Source organism: Syngnathus floridae, chromosome 11, assembly GCF_059516105.1.
Source record: "Syngnathus floridae isolate MCC-2025c chromosome 11, RoL_Sflo_1.0, whole genome shotgun sequence".
In the NCBI taxonomy this organism is placed as follows: Eukaryota; Metazoa; Chordata; class Actinopteri; order Syngnathiformes; family Syngnathidae; genus Syngnathus; species Syngnathus floridae.
The window spans coordinates 11,465,108-11,488,512 of record NC_142423.1 but is presented as its reverse complement, the minus strand read 5'-3'; the positions used below and the strand labels follow the sequence as shown (position 1 = coordinate 11,488,512).

At 42.6% G+C, this 23,405-nt stretch overlaps 1 protein-coding gene across 6 annotated transcripts in view; it reads right to left on the bottom strand.

Moving 5' to 3' along the window:
- cdh4 (cadherin 4, type 1, R-cadherin (retinal)) overlaps nt 1-23,405 on the bottom strand; it is a 95,955-nt gene that overhangs the window by 19,731 nt on the left and 52,819 nt on the right. For 3 of the 6 annotated variants that reach the window (XM_088390144.1, XM_088390145.1, XM_088390149.1), the window contains 5 exons: nt 14,835-15,061; nt 11,528-11,710; nt 11,319-11,351; nt 3,446-3,601; nt 494-638 (listed from right to left, as the gene is read on the bottom strand). In XM_088390144.1, coding sequence (XP_088246270.1) covers nt 494-638; nt 3,446-3,601; nt 11,319-11,351; nt 11,528-11,710; nt 14,835-15,061 — 744 coding nt within the window. Of the gene's footprint in view, nt 1-493; nt 639-3,445; nt 3,602-11,318; nt 11,352-11,527; nt 11,711-14,834; nt 15,062-20,621; nt 20,661-23,405 lie in introns of those variants that run through there. The other 3 variants (XM_088390146.1, XM_088390147.1, XM_088390148.1) reach the window with 2 other exon arrangements.

The window sequence follows — 23,405 nt, the reverse complement described above, 5'->3', positions numbered from 1 at the left end:
GAGAAATGTCTGGTTGCTCTCTCTAATTAGGTTTTCTGTATATAGATCCACGCTCCACTGAGACGAACCCCCCCCTCCCCTCCCCACACGGACACACATCATGCCTTCCTATATTGTTTACAAATCCCCTTGAGATAAAACTTTGCAACAGAACAATAACTGAACGCTGTGAAAACAAACACGGGTCCTCAGGGTCTGATTGTTAGAACAAGAGTTCGTCCAGTCGAGACAAGAAATCTACTTAAACATTCCGCTCTCGTATTTAGCTTGCAACTGACCACGGCTCTGTTCCTTAATACTCTGGCAAGAGCAACTTCTTTCTATGGTCCACAGCGTTTACTAATAATACATACACTGTTATAGACATGTCTCATGAAGCAAACAAACTCCAAAAACAAGTGCTTTTAACAATTTCCCACAGTAGGAAAACCTGTTCCAGTTATACTGACTTCGCTTTGACTGTCGTGCATATTGGCCTCGGCTTTGGTCTTACCTGGTTTGGATCCTTCAGCTACTGAGCCGTTGTACACCTGATTCTTAAACTCGGGCCTGTTGTCATTCATGTCAATCACGTAGATGTACAAATCGATTGGATTCTCCACCTGGTTGCCGTTCATGTCCACCGCGTGGGCCCGCAGCTGTGAACGCACATCATTGTTACGATTCAACTCAAGGAATGAACAGCGAGGATAGATCTTGACAGCGAGGCTCTCGGTCCAACTTTGACTTGTTCAATAACAGCTTCATTTAATTAGCTAAGGTTTTATGAGATGAATTTATTTGTGGAAGCAAATGTAAGATGATGGCAGTGTTGGTGAATGTGGCCGTTTTGCTTGAACAGATCTGACAACCGTAATGGCCACTCACTTGAGTTGTCTTAATCTATAAGGCTGCTTTCACACCCTCATTTCTCTCCCATAACAACACTTGGCAGGAACTGAATGTAACCATCTTGGCTGTGTGACCCACATATATTGTATATTCACTAGAAACTTAAATTCTTCATCCACAGAAGATTATTTAAATCGGCATCAAACATGGCTGCCAATCGGAATGTACTAAAGCACAGTCCCACCTATCAGCAGAGCGCTGATGCAGGTGGAGCTACATCCCGGGAGAGCCACGGCCATTTACGAGAGCCTTCCTGAGCCACTTAATGACCCTCAAAGTGCAATTTTCCCATTGGCTGAGCCACAGCGACGACGACAACAAACAGAGCAGCTCAATTTGCTTTCGCTGCAGTGAATATGGCACGCTGAAAGATGCGCAACTTCATTAAGTGCGATTGCTGGTGTGCAAGCATGTGTGATAACGCCGCATTTTTGTTTGCATTCTTTTATGACTCTGTTTACTTAGGCCGTGTTGCGTGTGGATTTATATGTGTTATTCAGCATGCATGCCTCCGTCCTTGGTGTGTGTGTGTGTGTTCCTTGGAATATGCCCTGCAGATGGATGGGGCAGTGTGTGTGTTGCTCCTATCTGGTCGAAAAAAATGTAAATGTGATCTGTGGGCTTGGAGGAATGTATGCACTTTGCAAAAGTACATGTGAAATGACATTGGTATTCTGTTGGACTAGTTTTGGTGGAGCAGGTACACCTGAGCTTGTGTTTGCTCATTTGTCCTTTTAAAGCGTCAAACTCAAGGCCCGGGGGCCCGATACGGCCCGCCACATCATTTTATGTGGCCCGCGAAGACAGATCAACTTCATGTGTCGGTGCTAAAATTACAAATTCACTTGACTCTTAAATAATAGAGATATTGGTAGCAATTTTTTTATCACCATTCATCTTTTTAAAATATTTGAACAGTTTTTGCTAGTCTCTGATTTCAAAATTAGTCATTAATTGTGCAGTTATAGTAGTAGTCATAAGGCCCCTCCAAAAAAACTACAATGCGGCCCACGACATAAATGAGTTTGACAACAGCGTTTTAAAGTAAAAACCAAATTTCAATCATGTTTCCACACACCTTTGACTTTCATAGTCCACAAAGACAGCAAACTATGCATTATATTTGAAAAGTCTCTATGTAGAACTTATCTTTTGTCTTGGGTGACTGAGGCCCACTAAAATTCGTGTGCTCGCACAACACTAAGTGCAAAATCCTAAATGTCATTTGCCCGATTGCTTTGCTGAGTCACAGGAGCTTTGGCTGACAAAGCTAAACGCAGACTCCGATCCACTCTCTCCACTTCCCCCTAGTGCAAGTCTGTCAAAAACCGAGGGGGCATCTTTCTGTTCACGCCGGCGGCCAACTAACAAGCTAAGTTTGGCCCGTAAGAGCTCGGTGGTGCTTGGAAATCCCTGTCAAGTTGGAATAAAATGAGAGATGGGCTAAATTTCTCCTGGGCCGATCGCTTGCAGCATTCTCTAACCCTAAATCATCCATCACGTCGCAAGCAGCAACGGGTCCGCACAAGTCTAATTAGGGGCCCCATTCAAAAAGAAGAGTCCACCAACTAATCCACTCGCTCCCTCATACGGTGTGACTCTTTCCGAGGGACTAATAATCTGGCAGCGTTATCGATCCCAATTCACTGGCTGAAACTGCGTGCGGGCAACAAACACGCATACGTGTTCGTTCACACATCCTAAGCGCATAGGTTAAGAAGGCACTCATCTAAAACGGAAAGGAAAACATCCTCAAAAGTACAAGACAATTCAATCAAGAAGACATTCCTCTAAAGGTTTGAGTTTGTTGTGTGTGTGTGTGTGTGTGTTGGCAGAGGCGCTGAAGTGATCAACTCCCCTTTATTCCATCTCTCCTCGGAGACAGGCGCATGCGTTTGCATTCGTTCTATCAGCAGCGCGGCCATCCATCACGCTGACAGGCAGCACAGCCAGCACAGGTCTGATTCTCTTGTGGCACCTTGAGTGGAGGTGTCACACTCTTTGGCGATATCAACTCAAAGCTGCAACGTGTGTATATTAACCAACGGCCTGATATTAAAGGAGCTCTCATGTGCTCTGCATATTTAATTCACAGTAAAGCAGTTTGCACCAGCTTCCGGAGGGGACGCTCGACTCTTTACCGTCTCGTTGGGTGCATGTGGTGACAAAGCGTGCTTGCAGCATTTTTTCAGGGTGGCTCCTGGCCATAACGTTGAACGGGAGGAGTACAATATGTGAGTGGAGGAACCTCCACCTGCTTATGCCATAAACCAGCACTTCTCAATTATTTTCTGTTCTGCCCTTCCAGGAAGAAGAAAATATTTCACCCTTCACCCCAACTCTCCTCAGTGGCTATAAATAGCCTATAAAATCTAATAAGTAAACCTCAGTGGATTGGTTAACATATTCCCTGGGGTACATTGCATTTGAGGTGGTGGTTTTCAAATAGAAGAGAAAACATGTGGCCATGTTTGCATTGGAGCTAACTAGACCAGCTTGGGCGGAAAAGTCAATCTGGCATTGAAGATAGAAAATGATTTGTTTCTTGTCTTACATGGAAGGAGGCTCTCTCCTCTCGGTCCAGGGGTTGGGTGACAAACATGTTGCCGCTGATGGGGTCGATGTTGTAAATGCCGCTGGGGGGCTGATCGGCACCCGCCCCAGTGATGCTATAGCGGATGCCGACATCTTTGTCCTGGTCCGAGCGAATCTGAGGAAAGAGTCATAGTGGAAAAATCAAATCAATCATTTTGTTTTAAAAATAATATGCCAAGTATGGGACGATGTCTTGTTGTCAACTAGAGGATATGAACAAAAGCAGAGATGGTCATGTGACATTTTCTTTGCAAACTTGAGGAGTAAATGTGACTTCCTTTTAGCTACCAGGGTGCAGAACGGGAAGCTTGCTGCCGGGATGATGAAACCTGATAATTGCCAAGAACTAACGTCTTTGTGTGATATCCCATTGTGCACCTGGGGTGTTATTAACACATAATGCAGAGGAACATGTTTTCTTCTCAACACCTTTCAGCGTTTAGCTTTTGCTCCAAAAATAAAAATATCAATACTTTTGGTAAGCACCAAGCTGACAAAAAAGGATGGATTTGTAGGACTTCTTTTTGTGGCATTGATTTTCATTACCTTCCCAAAAGTCACCGTCATTAGAGTGACAGATCGGATCGCTTGGTTACAGTTACTGATGGAACAGTCGCACCTCCGCATCCTTTTTACGACACTGAATGAAGTGCATTGATCAGTCAACGCGGTAAAAATAAAAAGGCTTGTGTTGATGAAAATTTGAATCTATGACTCTTCCATAGTTTTGACATTTATTTATTTATTGGTGAGAATGTGATCAATTGCAAGTGTCTAGAACTTTTGAATTCAGTTCAGCTAACAGATAGCGAAACGTGGAAATGTTCGTTACCGTTTCATGCCCCTAAGACACGTGTAAAAGATGAAATTGCAGTTTGAGCTTGATACGACCTTTGACCCATTACCCTGAATCATTCCACTTTTCACCCTGTTGAAGGCAACGTTACATGATGGTACGTTTGGGGTTTCTGCTCCCTTGTTCAAGGGGCTCAAAAGCATCTCTCACAATCATGCTTTCCATCAGCACGCTCATAATATATTTTCTCAAACTGATTTTTTTTTTGGCGATTGTTTAAATGGGTCTGAACCATTACTTTGGTTACAATTCAGAGGGAATAATCACCGTCTCAAATGGAGAAAAGTGAAAGCTTGAATCATCTTTCTCTTCCTCTCCTATGCAATTTCCCCACTCTGCGAGTCCGCAGATCATGCATGAAAATGAAATGACTTCATCCGTTCAGCTTTGACGGCGGCTTCTGCATAAAACATCTCTCTGTTTGAACATGATACCCTCTCTTTTAATTTCCACACTTGTCTTCCTGCAGCCACAGAGCATGAACACCTTTGCTGTAAACCTTTTTCACAGGTTACAGTTTTCCCTCCGTCGGCACGGCAACGGATATCTATCAGTCATGTCGCCGAGCAGACGCAGCAATCTCCGGATGGTTCTGTTCTACTGATACCATTTGCATTTCCCACTGCCCATTGTTTATCTGCCAAAGTCAGATTCATTAATGAAAACAATTTTATTCACTTTGAATTCCAAGTGAACATTTTCTTCTAGAAAAACATGTTAATGCCAACGACTAGTCCAAGAGGCAGCTTAGTGTGAAATGTTTGGCAGCTACAAGTCACAATGTGTTCACAAAGTGTGGAACAAGCTCAGTTCAATAATTCAAACCCCCCCCACCCGCCCACTACCCCATCCTCTCAATTCTATGTTGCCGGAATGGTAAAGCGGTCCCCAAGTAGTAGACATGTTGCTGCAATATTCCTAACGTGACCTCTGCTGCCAAGCCCGCTTAACATTCCACACTGCCGCCACCTGAGATCGCATGTCACATTCGCTGGTGTATCTTAATAAGCAGACGATATGCGAATAAACGGCATAAATGAAGAAGCCTGACTTCTCCGAGTCCTGGGAATCCCATGAGTGACAACTCCGCAATTGAACCATTTGAAAGGAATACTAATGACAAAAGCTCAGATTCGTTTCTTCCATCCTCCCCGAGCGCTGTCTTTCTTTCACTCTATCGCCATGGTCTATCTGGAGTTCTCTTTCTTATTGGAGTAGTTCCCAGCGGAGTGACTGGCTACTAATCAGGCTAAAAATAGCAGAGAAAGGCAGATGTAAGGGACTTAACTTGATGTCTGTCTCCCTCAGATCAGACCAGACATCAGATAAGTGACCTATTTGTAGCTCTTTGAGAGTGATTTCCTTGATTACTGACAACTACTGGGATCCTCTGGGACAAAGCTATCAGCGTGAGAAGAAAAATGGCAAAGGGTGGCGAGAGGGAGAGAGGCACTGGAACTGAGAACTGGGTGGAGTTAGAGAAGATTAGATGAAAAATCATTGTTGTGTGAAGCTCCTGGGGGGGGACACGGGATGTGCAAAAAGGGATATTCATTGAGCGGAGTGACTCGCTGCCTAATTAGTGTGACGCAAATGTTCCGTCTGTCCAAATCTACTTTGATTGATCCGACCCTGCGCGATGACCCCAGCAGAAAAACACAACTAAATTTCGGCAAACTAACTTTGCTTTTCATATGTTTAACACACATCTGTTGTTTCGTTGATTGTATAAAGCTTCCAGGGGCTAAAAATATTCCCATCATAAGGTTATTGAAGGACAATGTCAGGCAGGGACCTCGATGTAGTACATACAGTATGGTGGTCTACTAACCGTAATGGGCTAATGGAACATAATAATGTGAAACTCTGGGTTTACACACTTTGGTGGCCATTTTATGTCTTATGTCCACTTAATGGCTCAGGCATGTGTTGCAGTCCTTCATTTCAAAGCCTTTTGCAGGCACAGGCATTCAGTTTCCCATCATGGTGCATGAAACACCCCCCTGCAGGTTTCAAAAGCAAAGGCCACAATGGAGAGAGAACGCAAAACACAGCTCCAGCGACCCAAGCAGTACTTGACAGCAGCAACCTTTGTGACGATTCAGATGTTTGTTTTGCGTTTAAATTGGGCATACTCTTTAATAACTGCTGAACCATTTAGGTTGAAATTGCAAGACTGACTCCATACTCATTAGTATTATATTATATAATATTGTATAATATATTATAGGAGTTGTGCGAGCACATGAAAGATTCTGATTTAGATCTGAAAAACAAATAAACAAATAAAAATAATAAACACACAAATAAATAAATAAATAAATAAATAAATAAATAAATAAATAAATAAATAAATAAATAAATAAATAAATAAATAAATCTGTTCAGGTTAGGAGGTTAGGATCACCGTGAACTGCTGTGTTAAGCGGCATTATCAAAAGCAAGTGCTCGTCTGAAAAAGCACATCGTTAACAATTCCTGTTTGATCGCGTCTCATGGCTCCCTGCTGTTACATCTGCGTACTCCACGATGAGCGCAATCCGGATGGCGACACTAAACGCCCTCCCTCTGAAATGTATGCTTTGCATTGCTTCATTGCCCGCTGCTGCTGTGCTGCTCATCCGAGATGATGCGCTCCACTTTTGATCGGTAAGATGCATTCCAGTCTGATAGGCCGCCCGCTCACACAGAACAATATTCCATAAGCGAAAACGGTCAAGCGGTTGATGAAATAAAAAGGTCGGTCAACAAAAGATAGAGACGGCCTTAAGACTTAATTTGCTGCCAAATACAGTGACGACCGTACATACATTCCACTGACTATAAAGAGTCGGGGGAGGTGTTATTAAAGTAGAATGCTGCGGCTTGCTTTATAAATAGTCACACAGGAGGTTTGTAAGAGAAAAGTGGCAAAGGGCTCTGCTTTAATACCTCTCAAATGATTCGTTGACAGCCAACATTCTGCAGTCTTTCCAGATACTCATAAAGAGCACGACGTTAGGGATCGGGAACAAAAGAGAAAACGATTAAAGCTCCAAGCGGCTTTGAGATATAATGTGTTTTTGACTCGTTTGTTGAGATATGTTTTGCTGTTCCATGTTTGGGTTGCCACTTTACTATATCATTGGTTGAAATCACTACTTGCTCTGATTAGTCACTCAGTTTCAAAAATTATTTTTCAGTCCAGATGTTGAACAAACACAATTTAACATCGGGACGATATCCAAGGCAAAATTAAATTGTCAGAGAGTGAAATTCAGATATTGTTTTGGTAAAATATTTCAGTCGACTAATAGCGAACGGTCTCTCAAATTTGAACTTAAAGCCATTTGCTCTTTTCACACTCCTTCGATGAGAATTTAATCGTCTCCATTGTCTGATTTTTGATGAGTTACCCAGCGGACAGAACAGTTTCCCGATTTTTACATTTTGTAGCGTTAAAAAATAGATGAGATGCTTTCTCAAGCATGCCCTTGTGCTCATGCATGCGCGTCACTGCCTCCACCTCAGACCGTTAACCAGACGGCGGAATGAAATGTAGGACCGGGCTTAAAAAAAAAAAAAAGCAATTACAGGGAGAACAAATATTAATGGGAGTTAAGAAGTGACGAACAAACCCAATTATGGCATTAGCCAGGCAATTTAGAGGAACTCCGCAGGAAGACGGAATCCTGTTGAAATGTACCAGCGGTCTCTCTGCATTAACAATGGCGTTAATTCCCCCGAATCACAGCGTGGGTAACGAATGAAGAAAATATATCTATTGAGTTCCTTTATAAAGAGCGGCAGAGACATTTCATGTCTAATGAGATGGAAATGAAGGATGCAGAGGCCCACAGTCTTGTCTTACTTACAAAACTGGCTGTAAAATCTCAGGTTGTATTGTATTATTCAAGCTATGGAAACACAAAACGAGAACAAAAGTAAACAACTAGGTTTTCGGGTCTTTCATTCTGCCGTGTGCTTCCATTAGGAGGCAGGAGGCCTCGAGAGCTCGGCCAATCAGCAGCAACCTGAAGCCCACTTGAAAGCATTTCTGGCATGCCCAAGGTGCGCTGGGTCCAACCTATCAGTTGAAGGCCCGGTTTGAAAGGAGGGCCATGTTTGGATCGGGGAGTGACTGGAGCTGCCAATGAGAGTCCAGAGGGGAGCCGCAGAGGTTCAGAGAGAGCCGCCAGTGGGGTCAGAGTGGTTGACAGTTATTTAGTGAGAAGCTGAGCTTCGCGCTTGGCCACAGCAGCACACGGCCTTTGTACTCCTGGGCCGGCCGGCTCTAATGGGACTGTCACCTTCTAATTGTTCAAGAGGGAATAGTGTGAATGACACACACAATCCCTTGCGGAGACATCCACCAAAGAGCATACAAATGGTCTATTTTGATATCTTTGTTCTTGCTTCAATTCAGAAAACACATTTCAATTCTACAGACCTGAAAGCTTATTGATCAGAGCTAGCGCATGTTTTTGAAATTCATTATTGAATGACTAGATTGTTTTATGAAAATTGTAGACATAATGAAGACAGGCCAATGCAAACATGCACTCCATATCTCTTGAGGGGGAACAAGATGTGGGCCACAAATAGGCAGCCAACGGCCCGGGGACCGCCTATTGAATACCACAGGGCTAGACAAAATTGATCTGGTCAATTAACAGTTGACCCAGAATAGCAGATTCTTATTGAAATATCTGCAGAGGTCCTTTTACTAACAAATGCCATATTGTGTTTGTTTGTCGATGCTAATTGATCATTCGGGAGTATTCGGGCAATTCTGTCACGACAAACAAAACAAATTAAAGGAGCCAATAGCTTCCTCAAACTCAGCATTTGTGTGTATTTGAGTTTCACATCCTACCATGTCTTAAAAGATCTTTATTTTGAAAGGCGTCAGTCGATGATTCTGAGGAGAATTGCTCATTATTGCACACAAAAGCAATGAAAATGTGTTAATTTGCGGTTTAATATGAGGTGCTGTTTCTTTCCACAAAACTTGTTAGCAATTGTTTATGTAAGAACTGAGTCTGTATTTCAAGACAAAGAGAAGCCTCGCAGGTCCTCTCAACTGACAGCTTCATTTAGTCCGACAAGAACAAAAAAACAGTTTTCGCTCAAGTCCCCATTACCATAGCAACCATTACTTTGTACCTTTTCCAAACACAGCAATTGTGTGAATCGAGTGCCTCTCATTATACATTTATCTGAGCGTATATTCAAGGAACAAATGCCCCTATTTCTTGCACTATTTTACATCTAAGTAACAGGTGAATTATTTAAATACATTGTGGAGAAAATGGATGAGGCAGCGTGTCCTCATCATGAAAAAGAGGAGCAAAATCAGAGCAACTATTCCTGGAAACCTTGTTAGTCTGGATGAGTCAGCATGAATGGCACAGATTCTAGGACGACCGAGTCGGGAGGAAATGGAAATTGGGCCCCGTCCTGATTCCAACCTTGAAAGAAAATGTCAACAAACTCTCATCCTGAACATGAAAACTGAAGTGACACTGAATGTCAGTCACAAATGGAGAGCGACACTGCACTTTTGACTCGGGGATGGATGCCATGATTTATATGTTTCAATATATGACAAAAAAAACAATTTGAGGCTAAATTGTTGAAGCAAGAGACAATTTAAGAAATTTTACAAAAATGATTCAAATGGCCTGACATGTACACATTAGTTAATAAATCCATTAAAAATGGGGAAAATGGATGTTTTAATGACGAAATTGTTTTCCTAACACAAGCAATGTGGCAAATAAATAGAAATATTTAAGGATGCTCTTAGCAATATCAGAGACAGAGCCCATGAAATGCCCGCTGTGCTTTCCTGTGGATGTTGCAGAGAGAGTTGAAGATTGAGCTTACACAGAGATTTAATTTGTTACTGGGAGCTACAGCACTGGGGATTCAATTCAAAGTGTAATGTTTCTCCCATGTTGCCTCTCTCCATTAAAATCATCCATCTCGCTGTCTCGCCATAGATCATCTATACCAATTATCCTGTGCACTATTCTATGAGTTTGAGTCTCTCCCAGATGACATCAAGAGAAGAGTAGCTGGTTGGATCACAGTCAATCATAAGGACAATTACATGCACTCAGCTTTGCTATTAAAAATATTGTGGAACCCTTCCGACCCCTCGAAAAAGATCTTTAGGCTAAAAAAAACCTCTCACCTGACAGAAAAATCAAATTCTATCGAGCAAAATTTTTATTCCATATTCGTCCAGTTGCTCCTCCAGTCAGGAGTAAAACTAGAATCCCAAAAAGGAAGCAAGTGGGGATTAATTCAACATCAACATTTTAGTCCTCAAGATGAAAAAGGGACTTAAGGAGTTCCCATTTCCCTGTGAGGGCAGCACATTCTGGTTCCACTCCATCTTGTTGTGTGTGTTTTGTTTGAGTGAGTGTTGTTGAGCTTTAGTGGAAAATCTGCCCTCGTGCCAACACACTTGGGAAAGGCGATTTCTGTAATGCGCCGATGTAAGCCTTGCTGTACAAATGGGCGTGAGGGACTTTGTGTGGATATATACGTGTGTGTATGTGTTCGAAATGCCGGCAGAAAAGCCGCATGTCTGTGTGGGTGACAGATAAGAGGCGGCCAGTAAGGAGAGTTTAGAGCGGCAGCAGTATGCCTTCCGTGGAAACTTTTCTTATTCGAACAATCGACAATCACAACCAGGTTACAAACAAAAGTCATCTCTCACCAAAATTGCGCCTCTCCAAAATATAAACAATCACATTCACGCTGCTGGACTGGTTTGATAAAATGCTGTGTGCAAAATAACAGTCAATAAGTTCGAAAAACAGACTTGAAAAAAAAAATGGAGTCAAATTTGGGCTTCCTGGGTGTTCTAAAAGAATTTCTGTCAATGCTCTGAAATGTAAAAACAACTCCCTTGACTTTAGGTGCAGTGGGATCAAGCTTTTGAGTAGAACATTGATCTATTCTTCGGAGACTAAGCATGTCTTACCTTTTTGTACGTCGTCTGTTCTTGTCTCATTATCTGGAAACGGGAATACCATTCAATATTTTCTGAAAAAAATCTGAGCGCAACGATTTCATCGTCTTGACATCGCACGGAATTACATTCGGTTCGGTGTAATATTGGTTTAGATTTGTGTCCTGGAAGTTATTTCTAATTGAATTTCAACCTCGGCCGTAAGATGCTATAACACTCACCCTGACAAGCATATGAGGAAAGGGTCCTCGGGAATTCTCAGGTACGTTAATGGGCGGGATGACCCAATCTCTCTTCTGTCGCCTGAGTCCATTCCCGTAGGAGCTTCTCTGATGTTTTCGGGTAAATTTGATGACTTTGGGTTGGGAATCCAAGACTCTTGATAGCATTTCTTCAATACTAACCTGGAGAGAGAAAAAAACAAACATAAGCCATAAGAATTTTTTTTTTATTTAAATGGGTATGATTTCTTTTTTTCAAGAAAATCTCAGGAATGATTTTTAATTGTTTACTCAGACGAGAAAAAATGTAAAATAGTAAATATCAAGCAACCGACAATACTTATTTACAAGGGGAACAAGGCATTTTTAAAAACGAGTCTGCCATATTTTTATGAAGCTCCTGGCAATGGCCTCGAAGCAGGCTCTTTGTGATTTTTCTGTATTCCTTTGCACCTAAAGATTTCTCAGACAGACAACATTATCCGCCCATGTCTTTGTCACTGCGAAACCCAGTAAACAATATGACATTTTCCTGTCAGAGTATCATCAGATAAAATGGATATTGAACTCCGGTGTCTGTCAGCATTTTCCCCATCCTCTGATTGATTCAGATCTACTTGAATGGGATTCATTATGTGAAGCTTGGAGGACGACTGTCAGATGTGATTGAAAGTTCATTTACGAGGCGGACTTTAGAAAAAAAATGAACAACGCTTCCAGCTGGCTGGCTTGTTTTAACCCAGTAAAAAATTGAGCCGAGACACTTCCCATCCCCGCCCCTCTCTATTTTGCTTCAGATTGTGTTCTCATCTGTTGAAATGAGGTTTAGAAAGATGGGAACATGTTTTTTTTAATTGTCATCTTTGGTGTTTCTCCTTGTAAAAGGGTTGCATTGCTGTAATCCACCTAATCCTATTGAAGGTCTTTCAGAACACACGCGCATGCACACCTAATCTGGCAGCAAGGTTGTAACCTGACGCACAGGAGAAATCCTTCAGATAATCCCAAAAGGACGCAGCCAACACAGCACACATGCTAACACTTCCAGTCAATGTTCATGTTTTGCTCAGGTGCTCTATTTGGCGTCTCCTATCCACAGAAAAATGATCCGGATTGACTTTGTCACCCTCTGGGACTATTCGTCCAACACAAACATACTCAAAACCCATTGGTCGACATTCAGCGGGAATGGAACGTACATAAAATACTCCACCATTTTACAAATGTTCCATTCATTTTGCTGATTCTCATCTCAAAAAGAATAAAGGTAAACATAATCACAAATTGACGGTCATCCTCCCTCAGAATGTTCTGGCAAGTCATGGCTCCATAAATCACAGCAAATCATCCAGGTCCTGGAATAGCAAAGCAGCACCAAATCTGGAAGTAATCCAGCTCGGATGTGGTCAGTGAAAATGAACTGAAAAATGTGATTAGCTCCAGTTCATTCATGACTTTCCCTCTGCATGTGGATGCGAGGCAGGTCTCAGACTGTTCATTCTCCCCGTGAGATTTCATCAAGTGCGGTGGACCTCCGGGCTTGCTCGGACAAAATGCTTGCATGTTGTTTCAGAACGGACAGCGACTGAGTCTCCAGTCAAGTGCATGCATGCATAATTACGTCAGCAAGTGTTTATGTCCACTTGTACTCAACATATTGTTATGCATACACATTTGAGTGTGTGCGTGCTTGTGCGCACACGCCACAGAGCCAGTTAGTGTGACCCTTGTGTACGAAGGGGGTTTGAAAAAGCCAGAGGCGAACGGGGCCAGCTGGCAGCTCTCTGCTCCCGGGTACGTGCGCATTGTGCGGGACATTCTACAGGCCTGAAGCCCCCCAAGCTGTGGAGCTGACATCTGGAAGTTTTCACTCTGACAAACAAGGAGGACAATGAGCTCATTGCTCACTCTGCGAACATGCAAGATTTCACCTCGTTCTTTTCATATTCAGTCTTTAGCATTGTAGGTCCTCTTGGTGAAGATGAAGAGATCACAGTATTCAGTGAGAACATCTTTAAATGATGCGCGTATAAAAGTAACGACTGAATAAAATGAATGTTAAATTCTGTAGTTGTATTTTAAAAATGACACACAATTGAGCTTTCTGGCCTCAATGTCATACATTAAAATACATGGATGAGAAGCGCAACTATTTAGCATTGCAGACTGTTTTTTTTTTCCGTGACCTATGAACCAAAGGTTCCAATGCATCTCCCACCTGCCAGCTCCATTTGTAATCTAACTTGAACAGGTGAGGCTATCTTGAACCGAGTGTGGTAAAAATGCAAATCAAATAAGCACTAAAACCTGTTCCGGGAACCAGTGGATTTCATATGCATTGGTGCATAACTAATAGGCCCTAAGCTAGTGGAGAAAGCGAGCCACCGTGCCATGAAATCAGTGCGGGTTGGAGAGCACTCAATGAGAGGCCCTACCTGTGTGCCGTGTGATAGCGTTGGTGTATAAACACAGCAGAAAGGCTCAAAGGCCAAAAAATGCTGCATTAAGCACGAGAAAATGAACATTGCAGGTGAGCTATTTTCTTTGAATAAAACAGGTGAGCAAGTGTTATTAAAAGAAAATGAATGCGCTCTCAAGATAGCAACACAAGAAGGCTCTGACGGGAGATAAATCTAGCATGTAATTGGCATCATGTCTCGCTGCACTTAACAAAATGAACTCGCTAGCCTGTCAGCTTTTAGCCGGTCTTTGAGCTGCGATCCTGTGATGTTTCCATGTTGTAGCAAAAATAGCAATGTCCAAAAAAAATTCAGATTTTTAGAGCAAATAAAAACTGAGGAAATTCTGTAGTTTATTTTACCTGCAAGCACAATGTTGTTTCCAATAATATCAAGAGTTTGTTAGCCTTGGAAAGCAAACACTACTACATCTAACATCTTTGCTAGTCAAAAGTGACTCATCGATTTAATGCAAGGGTGTCAAAGTCATTTTTTTCGCGGTCCGCATTGTAGTCATAGCTTTTTTCGGAGGGCCATTATTACTGTCAACCCAAATAAATGTATGAGCACCTCATATTATATACAGTCAAAGCTGCAAAACAAACTGACAAATAACTCGTTTTCAAATCAGACGAGTAAAAACTGGTCAAAATTAAAAAAAACATATATTAAAAGTGAGGAGAATTTGCAATTCTAGTAATGACACACGAATTTGATGCACAATTTGTCTTCGCGGGCCACATAAAATGATGTGGCGGACCGTATCTGACCCCCGGGCCTTGAGTTTGACACCTGTGAATTAATTCTTTAAATTATGGCGTATGGTTAGCAAACAAGTCTCAAGGTACCTTGGTCAGGGGTAACGGGTGCGGATGTCCAGCGGGTGCTAGCTTAACAGTGGTCTCCCAGATGTGCGGGTCAAACAGCTCTCGAGCAGTCACCATGAATTGCACGGGTTCCGAGAGGTTGGCAAAGGCCTGCTCGACATACACGACCCCGTCGGGCCTCACGCTGAAGTTGGGGTCGCTGCTAACAAAGCCCACCTCTCTGCTGTGTTGGCAGTCTTCAAACTTCACTGCAGGAAAAAAACACACACAGAGGGAAAGAGGTTACAGAATGAGAGAACATCAAAGTGAGATTTACTTCATGAGGGTTTGGCAAATCCTTGACACATTTGAAGATTAACCTGCAGCCATCAAAACGTATCTTGAAATATCTCATCCCTTTTGCTGTCACTTGTGATTCCTCCCTTTGACATCTCTGGCAAAATGAACTGCTTATCTTTTTCTGAAGCAGATACACAGGGGAGCCTAATTCTCTTTTGTATCATTCTTCTTTCCCAAACTAGACAGATAGCAATGTCAAAACAGAATTTCTCTCAGCTTCTCCTGGGACAGCATGAGGAGTAGCTCCAAAGGATATTAGGCTGACTGGGCTGAACGGAGCCGAGGCTCGGCTGCCAAGCACGTACAGCAATGGTGTCATGTTTGTTGGCGGCACATGGGGAGGACGGTGTTTTTACTTTATATCGGCATTCCGCCGCACGTGGACTTTGTTAGGGATTCCCAGTGTTCGATTAAGAATGCAAAAGCGGTCTGGTTTAATAATTACATTTTCTTCCCTGGGGCCTTCCACCTCTGTGCACGTTCATTCACACCAAGTTCATCCAAGCATGTCTTTATGGACCGGGGTGCAGTCAAGCTGGAAAAGAACGAAGCCTTCCCCAAATACTTCAAGCGAAGAAATGTCCAAAATGTCTGGGTAAAAATCAAGAAATCTTCACGAAGACGAAGGGATGGAGCTGCAGCCCCCGATCGATTACATCACTCGCCATTCTGTCCGCATGAGTAAATGTTTGGTAAATATTGCAAACACGCAGAAGAGATGATGGGTACTCTGGTGCTGATATCCACGTGACAGCTGATATTAATACAGACCAAACTGACGGCATCAGGAAAACACAACAGTTTCATCCAAGTGCCAATTTTTATCAATGCTCAATGCATCATCATCCCGCCATTCGCAGCATGGCACAACGCCACTCGTGCCGAGCATAAACAATGTCTCTGTTTTCTGCCTCGTTACGACACTCACAAACAGCAAGTTGAAACGCGAACACTATGATCATATCTCAAACTCTGGCCGCTGATAAAAAGACAAATTGATTTCATAAATCACCCTGGCAATCGAGCTCCTGTTATGAGCAATGGCAGAGTGATTTTTCAAAAATCCAGTCTGAAGAATTATACACAGCCAGCTTTTTCTTTTTTTTTTTTATCAAGCCATCTATTTAATTTATAGCTCAGCATCCCGTCAAAAGTAGCTTCCAAACAACAAGCTAATGAAGCAGAATCTTCTCCGCCGTTTCGGCGTAGCATCCAGCAAATGGCGCCGCTTGTGTTCGCCAGCTGAGTAATTGAAACGGAGGTAAACACGGCATCGACAATGTGTGCATCTGCCTTTGTTGGCATATTTGTATTAAAGCAAGACAGCCTATTGAACAATGGCCGCATGGGAGCGAAAAGCTTTGTGCAAGATTATCACTTGGCTTTATGCCGCGCACAAAAGCCAAAGGTGATTTAACAACAGGTTGTGACGAGATAACAAAGACCTGCTTCAAATTGGCCACAGATAAATTGTGATGGCAGGCATGCATTATGTAAATGGCTTCAATTTGCTTGAACTGAGCGGGCTAATTGTTGTCACTCCGATGGGTCTCTCGTGGTGCAGCTGGATCCGTGACATGTGCCACTTATACGTGTGTGTCCCTGTTCCTGCGTGGGTGCGTGGCAGTTCGTGTAGGAGTTAGTTCAGAGTTGAAGAAGTTGGAGCCAATGCAGAGCTTTTATTTTTTAGTTGTAATTCTTCACTAACACTGTCAAAGGCTCCAAGTTTGAAATCACTGGTGTGTATTTGTTTTATGAAACATAAGCAGCACTGTAACTTTTTTTTTCCCACTATAAAATAGTATCTGTGCAGTAGGATGGATTATGAGTAATTTTTGTAAACATATTTGTGTTTTTCTTGGTGTCCTACCATCTACGACAATAGCTGACAGGCTGCTGAGGGTCTGGACACATGCAGCAGAAAAAAAATGGTGGCATTGAGCAAAAAAAAATGTGGGAGGGAGCTCAAACTGAGGAGCTGCTACGCCGACCAAACATCAACTATAACTACATCAAGTCATGCTTTTGCACTTTGTCTCCATCTTCCTGCTTGCAGATCATCTGCAGTGACCTTCCACCATCGCAGTCTATCTTCTCCTTGTGTTGCTTCCACTAAATTCCTCCAACTGAACTCACTTGCACTGGAAAAGATGACAATAACAAAACTAGTCACAACAGAAATACCTCAAGCAGCCGAGCTCAAAGGATTTTTCCGCTCCTCTCAACTCTGAATTCTGATTAATATTGTAATCTAATCTTGCGTGGGTGGTTTTGACACTCGCTTTGATGAATATGGCTGTAATATGTAAGTATATATGCGAGTACATAAGTCAGCCACATACTTCTTGTTTTCAACTGCTGATTAGCCGCGGTACAATTACCAACACCTTTATGACATTGACAGCTCACACGCCATGTTTTTGTGGCCAACATCGGCCCACGCGCACACGAAGCATCCGCTTCCTTTGTTTTCCATCTATCACCTCCCTCCTTCTGCAGGTAGAACATTTGTAAAAGAAAATGCTCTCGCCATCCGGAGTGAAGGCGTAGGTGCCTACAAGCCTGTCAGGCTACCAAGATCTTCATACCGCGTGAAACCCGATGATGTGGCGTGGGCCTCGTGAGCAACACGCTTGGATTTGGATTTTCTTTTCTATAATATGAAAAGTGTTTTTCATCTCAGTATTTATTTCACTTGTGACTATACTTAGATAGAAATTTAAGCTAGGTCGCCGCGGTGGGGATGGAACTCCATCGGCCACTTTGAGTAGATTATTAGAGGATTTGGCCCTGCTGTTTATCTCTGCTTTAGCCGCCTCTCATGTGTGCATTGATGAGGAGGCTTGAGGAATGAAAAAAGGGGCAGATAAAGAGGCAGAGTGGGAGAAAAGCAGAGCGGATGCAATTAAACGGCTGGCTCGCAGATTGAACTTGCAGGCCTCGGTGACTGATACGGTTTCTCTCTTCTTGCCTTGTGCCGTAAACAATCATTTTTCACATGAGAGATGCCTCACATAATAATAAAAATAATTGTTCTTATTGGTCATATTGTTGGGTGCCTTTTTGATAGGTTTTTATTGTAACAAAATATAACTGCAATTATTTCACTCGGCTATAAATACTGTATTGTTATAATTCACAACCGAAATATTCAATGCCTCAATGCCTTGTGGATGTTAATGAGCACACACATTGCTCGAAATCTCATTTTTGTGCCTATTTTTTGGCTGGGCGTCAGTCACATCAGCAGCTACCCACGTTAGGGACGTGAAATCTGGCTTCCGATCAATCTGAAATGTGCATCAAGGCGGCAGACAAAGCCTGAAAACGTCCTCAATTGATCCACTAGCCCCATGTCGGATGGTAATGAGAAACATTTCTCTGAAATACAACCGGCTACACCAAACACCATTTTTTTTTCTTCTTTTTGTTTGTTTGTTCTGACTGGATGGCACTTTTAGACGGACGCTGCCCTACAGGCTTAGCATTCCATTTAGCACATGGCGAGAAGGAGCCATGCTTATCGCAGCAACATCTTTTTTAAAGAGGTGAAGTCGGGAAACAGCCGGAAGGCAATGACTGTCTACACAATGCCTGTTATCTCCTTGTACAATGTAATGATTTTACACAGCTCGAGGCGAGGTGGTGGGACACCGTTTGGGCCAAACCAACTTTGGGCTGGTATCAAGGAACAAAAGGGCCTTGTGGGTAATATCAGTGCCTCTCACTCAGGCATATAATTACTGTGATGAAAACTCATTATTCTCATGTAAGTACTTTTTTTTTTCAGAGGTCTCACACCACACTAAAGAAAATGGTTTAATGTGAGGAGCAAAACTTTTTCGTTTTAGATAACGTTTTAACTTTATAATAGCTGACATGAGTGCCTTCCATTAGAATGAGAGAGATGTTTTGGGCGACTTACACATTGTGGGTCACGTGTCGATGAGTGCAGAAGTATTTCATACTATGGAGGTCATCCTAAATGAGAAGTTGCCTTCAGAGACAAGGTCACTTTCTGGCACTTTCCTGTGTCGTAAAATCTGCTTTCGTCTACACCATCTTCCTCCTCATCTTCTTCACTTCCGTGTTATTAGCATAACTGCGATTGAAATCTTCCCTGGTGGTTGTTTAGCTACCGTGTTCAACATCCCGCCTTGATACCCAACAATTGGTCTAATTAGCATTACAAAAATCCACAGAGAAATGAGCAGAAATAGCTTATGCCTGGAATTGGGTGCTGAAGGATGAGGGATGAATTTAAGAGAGCTGTACCTAAATTAGCACATTATAAAAAAACAATCACGAGATAAACATATTATTTAAGTATTGACGTAACTCACTGAAGAATGTGTTTGCATTAACCGATTAGAGCAGCTTGAGCAATGAGGCAATGATGACATGTCAGTCTAACCACAATATAAAACATCCATCTTATCTTGTTTACCTCTCCGACACAGATCATGATTAGACTGAAGATAGATCCCATTTGTTGTTCCTGGCTAATCCAGTGTCTCCTCAAACCCCCCCTGGGGAAAGTTATAGTTAGTCTCGGGGCTACCGAGATGAGGGACACAACTAATCTGTTTATCCTTGAGAAGAGATCAAGGCCGTTATAAGGTTCAGGTACACAGACTGATAGATGACCACCCCCCAATGCTTTCAGTCATCATTCATCTTTGCCTTTCCACTCTGTAGTTCACACAAGGAGAACCAGAAGCATTTCTACATAGCCAGTTAAGGATGCTGAAGTCTGACTTCAATTTTGAACAAATCCATTCCACCGAGTTTCTACTGAGATGTTGGTGCTAGCTTGTATGAACAGAAACGATCGCATATAATCTCATTAATCACGGTCCTCTTTGAGATTAGCCACACTTCAGTGTGAAAACAACCTCGGCCTTGCAGAGTGGAATCCGCTCTTAAGCGACAAATCTCAATTCTTTTTAAAGGATATTTGCTTTGAGGTCACCACCCCAAAATAATCACTTGACTACATTTGCATCCAACATTTCCTTGCGCTTTGTAAAAGGCTTTATGTGGCTCATGGTCCAACAATGTACTGCCTCAAGTGTGGCCAAAAATATTTGAACGGTACACCAATGTCCAGCTCTTGCCCTTTTTCCATTTGGTATATTTCCTCGAGTTACCTTTTGACAGTTATCAGCGCCATCCATCTCTTGTGATCCTTCAAGCCGGCATGCAGCAATCCCATAAGAGGGCAGGGCTAAATCTCATTGTCTGCTATCGATGAAGGAGACACAATAGGGAGAGGGGCGAGCAGCTTTTTGCTCAACTATGAGCGGGAATGGGCGGCTGGTCTCCAATGGGCCATGCAGCTAAACCATTATTCTTATCACTACTGGACAACTCACCATGGACCAGGGAAAAAAAAAAAAACCTCTAGAAAGGTTAAATGAGTGTCTCCTATCATGTGTGTGTCTATGCACGCTTTGTATGTGTGTTTACCTCCTGCCTCCATCTTTCAAAGCAGACGTTTGCCCATTTCTCATTAACTGATAATGTATCACTCATGACCTTGATAAAAAAAAGAAAAAAAAAAGACCAGAAGTCATTAATTGATCAGGAAACATGGCCTTTCACTTAAAAGGTGAGGATCAATTACATGTTATCACACAAGCAATGAAGATATAAATTAATGGCTCGACTGAATGAATAAGGTCCAGCGTGATGATTATTTTCTCACTTTGAAGCACAACATTCATTCGGGCCACTGGTGGTGTAACAATTTGCTTTCGTGGTTTAAAATTATGGACAAGAATTAGCACAAACATGCTGGATCCATTCTGGTCAACATACAGAATGTCATCATGACAAAGGGACTTTGGGGTAATGGCAACATTTATTGCATTAGACCAGATGGAGAAAAAAATGTTTGCTCTCAAATTAAGAAGTTTCACAGGATTTGATATGGAGAAACAATTGTCTGCACATTATGACGAAGCTAAACTGTTTTTGTGTTGTGATCAACTATCACTGACAGTGTAGCGGTGTCTTGGTTCAGTAATCTTCATTAAGTGCCACTACGAATGTGGGTGTTAATGGTTATCTGTATTCCAACTCCAGCAGAAAAAAAGTGTAATGGGAAATGGCGAGATGAAAGTGATTGTGTTCTTATCATTAGTAACAATCAACAGATCAACTGATACCGCCACTTGCATGCCCTTGTTCTGACTCGTCCTCATTCGTTGCTGTTTGCACTCTATTTCCATATTAAAGTACAAAGAGGCATTGAGGGGATTGTTGAATGTGGGAATAAGTAAATTCTGCAGGCGGGACTACGTTTGAACACAGAGAGCGAGATTTGTAGTTACAACGGCAAACGAACTGCATTTCTATTTGGCTGCCAACTCACAGCTGGGCTTCCGACTGGTGCCAGCAACAGTTTGTAAGTGTGCAAACCGCGGACGTTTGCAACGCTTAGTCGGTCTTAGCCGTGAGCCAACGGCGTTAATTGCGTCATATGCTAACTTGCAAAACCCACAACATATGCTTTGACTTGAGCTGTCTGCTGTGCATAAATCTCAGCCTTGCTGTTGGCAGCGTGCTGACAGAGAGGCAGACGAGAACATCCAGTGGGATGAAGGATGACGCTAGCCTTACCCGCTCGGGGCCACGGCCACGGTACAGCATTGATCCAGCCACTCCTGAGCCTGAAGAGCAAGAGCGGTTTGGCTTTGTCAGCATTGTTCAGCTCACAATTGCTTGGAAACTCAAGGGGGAAAGCCCAACATACTGGAGCAAGAAAACGTCAGTTACCCTTAGCACACAGCTCGAAATCTTGTCCGAAATGGAAAAAAAAAAGAAACCAATCTTAATCGATATTTCTTGTATTTTCTATTAGTCTTATTATAAATTAGACCAGACCTGATTGAGGAAAAGCTCATAAAAGTATCCAAAGACATCAAATAATGGACTAAGATGGCATTTTCCTGCACTGAGCTCTGAGGACATTGTGTGTTTTAAATGAGTTTATCCAAGCCTGGAAATGTCACGACGGCTGTCATTACACAAAAGGTGACGGTTTTATTTCCTTGGCTATTGCTGTGATTCCATCTCTGCCAGCAGAGTTGTTAATCTTCACAGGAGCACATCAGACCAAAAAAAAAGACACAAAAGTGGCAATTATTCTTAGATATGAGTGAAGAAAGGAAACAATGCTTTACGATGCTTAATCTGGAGCAGGAAGGAGCAGAATGGGGGAGATTATGGATGGGGAGAGGTTGGAGATTGGGGAGAAAGCTGAACAAGCGCAGCCTTGAAAATGAGACCGGTGACAGGCGGCGTGTTTGCTCATCTCTCATGTTCTCTCTTAACTACAGTGTGACTGTGAGGGAGACGGCAGGCGGGAAGATGGAGAGGAGGAGAGTGGGCAACAGACAGAAAGGTAGACATGATGGAGTGACAGAATAGTAGCGAGGCAGAAGAAAAATGGGGGCGACAGAATGAGGTTTACAGCACAGGGTAACAGAAAGCAGACCCGATCCACTGGGCTTACACACCAAAACAAATTTTCAAAACAAGTATTGTGTATTTGGGCTCGCCATTTATCAAAATGTAATCGATTTTGGCCTTCTTTCAAACGTTATGATTCAAGAAAACAGATTAATGTGCAGAACCTGTGTGGTGAGTTTGCAAGTTCCAATATTGTTCAAATATCCTGAACACTCCATATTGATTGCGTAACAAGCATTTAGCGTCATGTGATTGTGCTGGGACTGCTTTAAAAAAATCGAGAGTTTGAGAAACGAGTGTGATGTGCAAGGGAGGAACAGGCATGAGGAGCTGAAGGTCTGAAGTCACTGAATAATCGTTTTATTAATTATGATTTGAATTCCAGTCTAAATAACCACGATTATCATTATTTCCATAATCGTCCAGCCTGTATTGTTCCAAGTATCAGTTGCAAGGGCTCAGACGAAAGCGGCCATCCTGACACTGAGCCGGGAGCTGACGAGCGTTCTGTGACTGCGGGGGCCATCTGTCAACAGGACAGAGGTCCCGCCCTCATCAATGTCGATACAGGCTCACAACCGAAGTCAAACACATGAGCTTTGTTAGACTGTAGGAGAACTTTTACCGCCCTCCTTTCAGATTCATCCGACTTATTCTGTCAGCCCTTCAAACTTGCTCCATTTGCACCTGCTTCAAGCCAGGCATTGAGAGAAACTGGGAACAATGAGTTCATCTAAACAAAAGAAATGTCTTTTGTGTTCTGTGTCTTTATGCAAA